An 11,642-nucleotide genomic window follows, 5' to 3' on the forward strand; every position below is an offset into this window, starting at 1 on the left:
TTTAAAATGGAAGGGAGTAAAATGGGAGTGGACCGAAGAATGCCAGAACAGCATGGATGTCATCAAACACGGACTTCAAAATCCACCAGTACTAATACAACCGAACCTAAATCTGCCATTCCAATTACACACCGACGCCAGCGAAGTGGGCTTGGGAGCCATCCTCACCCAAACTTCAGCAGAAGGAGAACGAGCAGTAGCTTACACCTCACGAATGTTGAGAGGAGCTGAGCAGAATTACTCCACGTCAGAAAAGGAGTGTTTGGCCGTGGTCTGGGCTGTAGAAAAATGGAGGCACTATCTAGAAGGTCGCGCTTTCGAGGTCTTTACCGACCATGCCGCCCTGTCATGGGCCTTCAACTGCCCGAAAACCAGCTCTCGTCTCACCCGATGGACGTTACGCCTACAACAGTTCGTTTTCACAGTACATCATAGAAAAGGCTGCTTAAATCTGGGACCAGATGCACTATCCCGGGCACCCCCGCCATTAAAAGTGGGCACCGCTCCATGTCTTGCCATCACAACCTCTAAATGTTCATCCGACTTACCAAATGACCTGTGCGAGATAACTCAAGCCCAACATAAGGACCCCACCATCACGAAGCTGCTCTCGAAAGACCAGCCACGAAGCACTCAAGATCAGAGGGTCTCTTTCGAACGTCACCAAGGGGCGTTATATCGCTGGGTACCAGTAAGACACGGAGAGAAATTTCAGCTAGTTGTCCCCCAGTCATTAATACCAAACTTTCTACACTACTATCATGACAATCCCTTGGGAGGACACCTGGGGCAACTAAAAACCCTGCTAAGGTTACTAGATGTGGCATGGTGGCCCACGGTGCGGAAAGACGTCTGGCACTATGTGAGAACTTGCAGCGTGTGTCAACAGTATAAAACAGAAAACACTAGACCTAGTGGGCTACTACAGAGCACCGAGGTTCCAGAGCCAGGACACACCGTGGGATTGGACATCATGGGTCCTTTTCCCCGAAGTAAAAGGCAAAATGAATATCTGCTGGTGGTGGTAGATTATTTCACCAAATGGGTGGAGATGTTTCCCCTCAGGGATGTGAAGACGCCAAAACTGGTGAAAGTGCTAAGAGAGGAAATCTTTACTAGATGGGGAGTCCCCAAATATCTAGTTTCTGATCGAGGTCCCCAGTTTACGTCTCAACTGCTGGCACACCTCTGCCAAACCTGGGGGAGCGTCCAAAAGCTAACTACGAGCTACCACCCACAAACGAACCTGACGGAACAAGTTAACCGAACTCTGAAGACAATGATCGCTTCATACGTCGGGGACCATCACCAAAACTGGGACCAATGGTTACCAGAGCTCAGATTCGCCATCAATACAGCCCAACAGGAAACTACTGGAAAGACGCCTGCAGAACTCACACTGGGTCGGCAACTAAAAGGGCCACTCGAAAGGCTCATGAATCACCCTCCAACACCTGATCACACAGCCTACTTACTACTAGACAGACAACGACTTATCATGGAGGAGGTGAGACAAAGAGTAAAACAACAACAGTCCAAACAAGCTAGATACTACAATGCCCGGAGAAAAGATGCGCACTTTAAACCGGGAGATCTAGTTTGGATAAAAACTCACCCACTCTCCTCCGCAGCGAAAAGATTTTCTGCCAAGCTAGCGCCCAAGTGGGAGGGACCAGCAGAAATAAAAAACAAAAAAGGACCAATCAACTACACAGTGTCTTGGGGCAATCCACAAAAAACTGATACAGTGAACGTGGTTAATCTGAAACGCTTTTACGGACGTTCTCCTCAGACGCCGGAGGCTTGGGGGGGGGGGTCTATGTAGCGCAGCCACATAAAAGGGCATTTTAACAAACAGGGAAATGGATTAAGGAGCTAATGCGGCTCACCTGTGCTCGTAAATTTGCCCGATCTGGTTTTATTAGTCCCCATTGACAGTGTTGGTCACAGGGTATGCTCTCGCGAGCATGCGCGATTGCAGCGCGAGAGACCCGGAAGCGGCGTCGGGTCACGTGTGCCGGTATAAAGCCGGAACCGGCAAGTGGCCCGGGACGGAGAGATTTACCCAGCGCGCTGTTTTTTTCTGAGAGAGAGTTTGTTAGATGATTCTAAAGGAGTACTTTTCCCTGGTTGGATTATTCCTCATAGACACTTACAATTCACCTCTCGTTCCGTTGCTCGAGCTCCCGGATTTGTCATCTATACCGGTGAGGCCGAGCCAATCTCTCCCGTGCATCATTTCACACACTGCAATAACATTGACTCTGGACAATCATACACGCACTCACACACCCGCATACATCTCACACATTGTTTATATTTGTATATATTTTTTATATATTGGTTTTGGTGCACCTTGTTTGTTTGTTTGTTTGGTTTAATACACTTTGGTTTGGTTTATACATAGTTATTGTGTCGCGTCTTTACTTGTCCTGTCTTGATTGCGCAATACCGGAAGTGTTGTTTAAAAACCCGTATTTTGATTCTCGACCCCGTAGCAAAGTAACTAGTGGTTTAATTAAATCCAAGCGTTACAACATATAATGCAGGCTGCTTGTCAGTACCGCGTATTATGAAAAATACAGCTGGGGGCAGAGCTTTTTTTTACAAAGCCCCAAAATTATGGAATAATCTTCCAAATAGTGTTCGGGACTCAAACACAGTCTCAGTGTTTAAGTCCAGGCTAAAAACCTATTTATTTAGCCAAGCATTTTTATAAATAGATTTGCCTTAGGTAAAGGAGCAGATCTGGGGGACTCATGGACGTAGAGTATTATGGTGAACTGGTATGTTTGGATGCTGTCTTCCTCACTCTAATTGATCACTCAGGTTTGCTGACGGTGAGGTGATTGTTTGCTTTACATCTCAGGAAGCCCTCATGTTTGTGTTTCCTTCTGGCTCCTCCCCTTTAGTTATGATGTCATAGTTAGTCCTGCCGGAGTCTCTGCTTGCACTCTACAGTTAATATACATTCACATTATACATTGTGTGACTGTGACCAGACCTAACTGCCATCTCTCCTCTTCTTCTCTTTCTCCCCCTCTTTCTCTTTCCTCTCTCCTCCTGTCTCCCCCTTTCACTCTTTCTCTCTCTCTGTCAAGCTACACATTCCTGAGCTGCCAGTGATCCAAACTCCCTCTACCCCCCTACCTGTCTGACCCATCCTGGTGCTCCGCTTCTGGTTGAAGATCTCGTCACATGGATGCCCCGTGTGTCTCTCTGGGATGCGTCTGGTGTCTGGGGATGATTCTCTCTACCTAGAAAATGGTTCTGGCCTTGACTGGTGTTGGCAACTGTTTCTCTGGGGACTTAACAGTTCGATAGTTCAGGACTGGAACTTCTTACAAGTCTACCTGGGTCTTCAATAACTACCTGGACTCCATATTAACATCAATTAACATCAGCTATTATAGCTGAACTGCCTGCCACCCTACACACTGTATAAATGCAGATCATTTACTGCTTTCTGTTTCACCCAGATGAGGATGGGTTCCCTGTTGAGTCTGGTTCCTCTCAAGGTTTCTTCCTATTACCATCTCAGGGAGTTTTTCCCAATAAAATTGAATTGAATTGAATTGAATAAAAGAGGGGGGGAGAGTCCGATTCCTTCTCTCCTCTTACTTTAGCACCACACACATACACACACGCAAACACACACACACACACACACACGCACACACACACACACACACACACACACACACACACACAGCACCTGTGCGCATAAATAAAAACACTTATCTGTCAGGATTTTTTTTTCAGGTTAATTTAAATATTTCCTTTCCAGTGCAGTGGGATTATCTGGTTGAAGTTTTATGATCACTGGTATCAGAGACAGCAGGCAAATGAAAAGTTTTCTCGGTCAAGTAGAAAACTGCTCTCACATCAATGCATCTGGATGCAAACTCTACCATCAGCTCTCATTACAGGCTCTGAACCAATCAACCCTGAGCACAGCTTCAAAACATCCAATCAGGGCTTACTTTGACCCTGGTTTAATTCTGCACACACACAGAAGTTCATTGCCTCATTACACTGTTCGAGAAGGAACAATGATCACGCTCTTTGTCGCTCTTTGTTTCTTAACATCAGGTGAGTTTTTTTTTTTTCTTTTTCTAAAATAAAATAGATATGTACATGATTTAATTTTAATCTATTTTTGACATCATTAAATTATACTTTTCTTTATTATAGCAAAATCTTCTAACCACAAGGAGCTTCAAGTTCAAAAGGTAAAGCATGGAGAAACTGCTACTATAAAATGTGATGTAATGTCCAGTGACAAATTAATTTGGTTGAAACAGAGTTTTGAAAAGGGTTTTCACTGCATAGTGAGACGAGATGTTACCTTAGACAGACACATTGAAGTAGAAGCAGGTCCTACTGTACGCTTTAGTGTAGATAGAATGTTTAATCTCAACATTACAAAAATAACAGAAGAGGATACAGGGACATATTTCTGTGTGGGTGTGCGGAGCTCTTCACTACGCTTTGGATCTGGAACCTTTTTAGTTGTTGAAGGTAAGAAGTTTTACTCTGATAACCTGCTCCTGAATTCAATCCACTATAGTTTCACACTGGTCTTTACTTATAATATAATTACTAATAATTGATGTTAAAGCTGAGGAGAGGAAACCACACCCTCCGACTGTAACAGTGATGGAGGACGGAGAGTCGCTCACACTCCAGTGCTCAGTACAAGTGTTTACTCCAAGCTGTGAAGAACAGAGTGTGTACTGGTTCAGACACCGCTCAGGAGAACCTCATCCAGGAATCATTTACAGTCATGGAGACGGCAGTGATGAGTGTAAGAAGATCTCCGAGGCTGGTTCTCCTACACAGAGCTGTGTCTACACTCTCCCCAAGAGGAAGCTCACAACCTCGGATAATGGAACCTTCTACTGCGCTGTGGCTGCGTGTGGACAAATCCTCTTTACTAAAGGAATTAAAGTGGAAGGAAATCAAATAAAAGGTAAGACATTTAATGAGAATCCTGTTAACAATTTAGAGAGATATGGTGATACTGAACCAAATGATGCTTTATTTTTTCAGAAAACAGCCACTGGATTATTTTTGTTCTAACAGCTTCCAATTTATTATTTCTTACTGTGATCATGGTTCTGGTTGGGGTTTTAATTAAAAAACAAGGAACAGGTTTGTTTGGATTTTTTAATTTAAAAATTATTCCCCATTACTATCATTAAAACACATTATACAGTTAAACCTTACTGCTATTTATTGTTGTTGTATAAAGGGGGTTCCAGTGATCATCCAAATCACACAAATCAGGTAATCCGTGATATAGGTGCAACTTTACTTTTTTAAATTTTGTAATCCTTTGAGTTTTGAATATTGTAAGGTTTATAAACGGCTCTTGTTCTTTATCAGGCTGATGATGAAAATGTGTTGAACTATGCAGCTGTGAGATTTGCTAAAAAACCTTCATCCTCCAGACCATCCAGAGACACGAGCCATCAAGATATTTATGCACGGGTTAAAATAAAATAAAAAAGCACCACACATAGGACATTTATTGCTTTGAGTTAAACTTTATTCCATCATGCAATGTGAATTTAACAAAGGCAAAAAAAAAAAAAGTATTAATAAATATTTTGACTTTTAGAAATAATCATTGCAGTGTTTTTATTATTTCTCATAATATGGCATATAAAATATGCAGTAATTAGCTTTATTTTTTGATGTTAGCCCTTCACTGTAATGCATGTAATAAAAAGTTTATTTATAATTTAAAAAATGGTACAGTAATTGTTTTTGTGTCTAAAATTTTATCCAACTACATAAAATAAATTTGAAATGGACGAGACCTTGCTTAGAAATGGTATCTGTGTACATTTTAAAGATTTCATAATTAAAAAGCTATACCCTGAAATATAGTCCTAGTATCAGTAACAGTACATGTATTTTTATTGTTTAAATAATTTGTATTGTTTAAAACTTTATATTGTACTTTTAACAGTGGTAATTTTCTCAAGCAAAAACATAGGTACATTATTTGTTGAATGAAATAAAAACACATTACAATGAACATGGCCACCATTACATACCTGTTAATGTAAAATATTCAGATCATCTATTAACAGTAAACATAAATTAGGATCAAAATCAATTAATTTGCCAGGTGTAATCGTACACAAAAATTGAAGAAATTGAACTCATTTAACAGATCAGCACAAAAGAAGAATATGTTCTGACATGCAAGTGTATAAACATCTGGTCCTACAAAAGTCCAGATGCTGCGGACAACACAAAAGAAAAATCAAGTGTTTTGAATGTGAGTATTTGTTTTAGATCTATGAATATAATAATTTATTAGCTTTTTATATCTTTAACATTGTACAATTTACAGACGTATAATTCAAACAAAATGGGTCCAACCCTCATCTTGAGGTTAAAAAATATGCAATCACCTGTTCACCACCACCTGTGCCAAAAAAAATCTGAATCTGTGAGAAATCTGTGGTCTGTTAATTAAAAAAGTCAAGAAAAGTCAAGAGGAAAAAAAATCATGTGGCTAGGTCACTGTGTGACTCCTCAATCACCACCATGTCAAGCATTGCACTTCATCTCAAACATTTTCATTCAAACTTCTCCATTATCATTGGAGGAGTCTCAGTGTGGGCATCTGTGATGTTAGTTAGATGAGTAAACTCAAACCACTCTCTTTAAAAATCTTTTTAAAGGTGTGAGCAGGCTAAAACAGACTGTTTAGTAAGTACTTTTGCAACTTGCACTTACGTGTGTCTCATATGTTGGCAGATCAGGAAAGACTTCAGGATAAAGCAGCATGCCATGCTCCCTAGGACCACAAGGACTTTACCTGCACTGAACTACCCCTGGATCTGCGCCCCTGCCTTGGGCAACCCTGTAGAGCCATTGAGACTCGAGATAGCTTGAATACACTACATTGGAAAGGCACTGTTGTTCGAAGGTTTGTGAATAAAAACATTTTTGGAACTCGCTCTCCATGTTTCTCTTTGCCTTCTTAAACTCCTACAAAGGATATGAATATACCCACTGCATAATAAATAAGATTTGAATATAAATAAACACAATCCATGTGGGATTTTTTTTGCCAGCAACAAGTAATTTTAAGATGAAGGAGAACTAGAGAGTTAAAATGGCCATGGTGTTTACTCATCAGGCTACAGATGTAAGATATAGCTCATTATCCAGACATACAGACAAACATTAGGCAGGCTCTTATCCAGAGATGGTTAACTGGGTTCGGCTGTGTGCAAGGCGTGCAAGCAATAGTTCCTTTTTAAAAATTCCCCAAATATATTAATGTGGTGTCTGACATCTGGCTTTGTTTAACAGAAATGTGTGTCAATCGATAAACAGTGGAATTTCATACCATGTTTATAATAAATCATAACTTAGGTCAAGCATTACAGCAGTCAGCCATAGCATTATGAGCACTGACAGGTAAAGTAAATAACATTGATCAAACTGGTGGCAAAAATAACCAAAGCCCATGGGGACCAAGGAATGCATGGAAAAGCACCAGAACATCTAGTAAATCACACCCCACCATCCATGGGTCCCTGAGACAAAGAGCCCAAGGTCTCTAAGCTGGCCTCTAAAGATCCCCAGATCCCAGTCCTATTAAGCACTTATAGGATGAACAGGTCCGATCCATGAAGACCCCGCCCTACAAACCACAACACCCAAAGGATCCACTATCAACATGCTGGTGACAGACATCAGTGGGCCAGCAGGAATAGAGTGCAAGACAGCTGACCCAGTCTCCAAACACTGCAGATCTCAATCCAATTGAGCAGCCATGGTATGACCTGAACAAACAAGTCTGATTCTGGTGGCCCCAACCCACAGCATTCAAATTATCCATTGCTAATGTCCTGTGCTAGACACCACAAAACACGCCCCAAAAGGCCCAGAGATGCCCGGGGGGCACAATGTGAACCTACACAATACTGGGCATAATATTAAGTAATGCTATACCTGGTCTGTGTATGTTGTGTGACTAAGCATGTTTTGTTAGGGTATGGTATAAGAAACTTTAAATTAGTTGAATTAATGTTCAGGTTTTCGTGTATTACCTAACATATTTTGATGAACAACTGAGTGTGTGGAGTTGGAGTGAATGTTTTCTCTGTGCTTGATGGGTCCAAAGACATGCAGGTTAGGTTAATTGGCATTCTCAAATTGCCTACAGTGTGTGTGTGTGTGTGTGTGTGTGTGTGTGTGCACGCGATGGATTCGCACTCCCTCTCGTGCCCTAGGTCACTTGGGATAGGCTCCAGGCCCCTGAGACCATTTACAGGATAAGCATTATAGAAGGTGAATGAATGAAATGCCACTTTATCTGCAAGTTATACAGGTATGCAGTCATAAAATGGTCAAGGAATATGTGGACTTTTAATATAAACAATACATAAACAAACAAGAAGCCTAACCAGAAAAGTAACAAACAGGAATCTAAACAGAAGATAAACAGATCACATGACAAACAGATGCAAGACCAAGACTAACAAAATTTTTAGCTTAAATAGCACAACTAATCACCTTGAAAGAAGACAAATCTTAAAATCTAGAAATGACGAACACCCCTGTCAAAATAAGATGATTTTTTTTTTTTTTTGCTAGGGGGAAACCCTGACAGCACCCCACCACCACCCGCAAGGTGCTACATTGGAGCACCCGTCAGTGGTCCAGCAAAATGTCTGGTCATTCTCTGATGTCAATCTACAGGCCCTGGAGCCTAGGTGGAGGCTTTGTTGGCTGTGATGAAACCAGGTATGAGCAGATGAGGAGAACTTGGACACAGGGCCAGAACTTGGAAAGTGGGATTGATGTGGTCCTACAAAAGAACAGGCTTGCAGCCCACATTGTTCTTTTCAGTATCACAAGCCACATTGGCATGAGAACAGAGCATGTTACTACATCAGAAATTGGCAAAAAGAAGCTCAACCTTGGTCATGTCTAACTACACATATGATGACTGTTACGACCCCTTAGTCTAGGTTTCAGGGCCGCAACAAAGAAGAAAATAAATAAAAGAAGTCCTTTACAACAGGATAGAGAGTGCGTGGTCTTTATTTTACACACACACAGACACACACACACACAGGAAGCTCTAGGCTTCAGGGTTGGGCCAAGGCCAAAACAATAAACAAAACTTCCCCCTATCTCCTCCCGCAATCTAACTAACCTACCAAAGAAAACTTTAACCAAAATACATAAACTAACCTAACTTCCTAACTAACACAGAAAAACAGGAGAAACTGGGTTTTAAAGGAAACGGCACCCAACCCCTACTGCTTCCGAAGAGAAAGAAAAAAAGTATATATAACCAAACAGAAACTATGTACAATATTTACAACAAAAGCAAAATAAAGATAGCAACAAAAGGAAAAAGAAACCAACACTCTACAACCCACAAAAATACCGGCGCGACTCAACAGTTTTATAATAAATAGCAAATACAATCTCCGACACAACACACACATCTCCAACTCCCAACACGCGCGCTTCCGGCTTTCACTGGCCAGCTTAAAAGGACGCGCTTCTTCACGGCCAGCCAATCCCGTCGCACGTCACGGCACGCTTAATCAGGGCGGGACCTCCTGCAGCAGGGAGAGCGAGGGAGAGAGAGAAAGGCAGGGAGAGAGAGAGCAGCACCAGCAGCCACGCACGCGCACATACGTGCACTACAGCCGCACGTAACACCCCCACCCATAAAAGTCAAAATCTTATTTTGACTAAAAACCTTTACGCTCTCGACCATGCCTCCGCCAAAACATTTCCCGCTCCAAGCAAAAATTTTGGACGTACTCAACCAGTCCGTTAAAGTCCATAACACGGAGGACATATACCCAATTATGCCTAAACATAAACACATAAAAACGAGTACAAGCTGGTGACCTGCCCTTGCAGATGATGGAAATACTGTAGGCAAGTTGGAACCAAAATCATCATTATCAGTCACTGGTTTTTCTGTTACAGTTTTGCGAGGGAAAACAACACCACCTGCCAGATCGTTTCCTAAAATTAACTGCACTCCTTCAACAGGGAGTTCGGTACAAATACCAACAGATACTACACCCGTCACTATTTCTGTTTCAAGATGTACCTGATGAAGTGGAACTGTGATACAGCCTGCTCCGATTCCACGTAAAATAACATCAGTGCCCGTATAGGTTGTCTGAGACAGTGGAAGTGTACCAGCTAGCATTAGCGTCTGCGCTGCACCTGTATCTCGCAGGATGGATACTGCTCTGCGCACGCCTTCAGGGCTGTCTGCCACCCACCCCTGTAACATAAAAGGCTTATACGCTGCCACCGTTTGTTCTGGTAAAATCTGATTTGTTTGTTTTTTAATAAAAACCACAGACTTTGACTTTACTGATGTGTTTTTCTTTTTCCAGGCCTCACAGTCTGAAATCAGATGATCAGGAGCCAAACAATAAAAACAGACCCTACCTCTTCCTGAGCGATTTTGAGAACTTTTAAAAACACCCCCTCTTGCAGGTTTCACACTGCCTGCTGAAGGTCTCACCTGCCCTTCAACCCCACGGGCAGCGAATTTATCTGTTCTTATAACAGGAGAGAATACAGTACGGTGTGTTAAAACAAACTCATCAGCCAAAACAGCGGCTGCTGACAAAGAAGTGACTTTTTGCTCATTCAGGTGCAATACAACATTTTCAAAAATACAATTTTAAAAATCCTCCAACAAGATTAACTCTTTAAGAGCCTCAAAAGTGGTAGTTTTTGTTGCAGCACACCACTTCTCAAACAATGTTTGTTTCTCACGGGCAAATTCAACAAAGGTTTGTCTATCTGCCTTCCTATGGGATCTAAATTTTTGTCTATAAGCCTCGGGCACTAACTCATAGGCACGTAGGACCGTCTGTTTGACCGTGTCGTAATCCAAACTTTGCTCAATTGGCAACGCAGAGCACACATCCTGCGCTTTACCAGTCAGCTTACACTGTAACAAGAGAGCCCACATTGCTCTTGGCCACTGTAACGTAGCCGCCACACGCTCAAAAGCTATAAAATAGCTATCCACTTCGGTCTCTCTAAAAGGAGGTACTAAAACAATATGCTTGCTTACATCAAACTGGGGTGGGGAAGTAGTAACTGGGGCAGAAACAAGAGAAGAAGAACCCGGCGCAGCTGCTGCAGGCAACTGAGCGAATGATGGAGAGGCACAACTCTCCGGCGCGCTCTCAGCCCGGTGTAACCGGCTGAAATCTTGCCGAAAATGTTCCCGCTCCATCTCAAGCTCCAGCTCCCGCAACCGAAATCTTTGAGTCTCTGTTTCCTCTCGTTTTATTTCCAGCTCTACCTCCCTCGTTTTTAGAACCAAAAGTTGTTCTGACCTGTCAATCGGTGTTACTGTGGGTGATTTAATTACCTTATGCCTGGGGGGCGTGGAGGGTGACTGTGGCGCAACCGACGGCTTACCGTCAACCTCCGTCGGCGTTGAAGCATCCTCGTCCTCAGTGTACTCTCCCGCCACCTGGGGTAAAATCTGTTGCTCAATTAATGTTTTACGTAATATTTTTTTAATCTCCTTTTTAAGACCCTTGCGTGGCACATCAATTTCAAAAAATTCTGCAATGCCGAACAAGTCATCCTTACGACACCGGTCA

General features: G+C 42.3%; 1 protein-coding gene across 1 annotated transcript; it reads left to right on the forward strand.

The window, feature by feature from the left end:
- Positions 1–4,026: 4,026 nt before the first annotated feature.
- LOC128514844 (uncharacterized) lies at positions 4,027–5,508 on the forward strand. The gene is made up of 6 exons (XM_053488738.1): positions 4,027–4,092; positions 4,195–4,521; positions 4,622–4,972; positions 5,053–5,154; positions 5,255–5,289; positions 5,389–5,508. Exons 1-6 carry the CDS (start codon positions 4,053–4,055, stop codon positions 5,506–5,508), a joined length of 975 nt encoding a protein of 324 aa, XP_053344713.1. The 5' UTR covers positions 4,027–4,052.
- The last annotated feature ends 6,134 nt before the right edge of the window (positions 5,509–11,642 follow it).

The sequence above is a fragment of the Clarias gariepinus genome, chromosome 27, assembly GCF_024256425.1.
Source record: "Clarias gariepinus isolate MV-2021 ecotype Netherlands chromosome 27, CGAR_prim_01v2, whole genome shotgun sequence".
NCBI lineage: Eukaryota > Metazoa > Chordata > Actinopteri > Siluriformes > Clariidae > Clarias > Clarias gariepinus.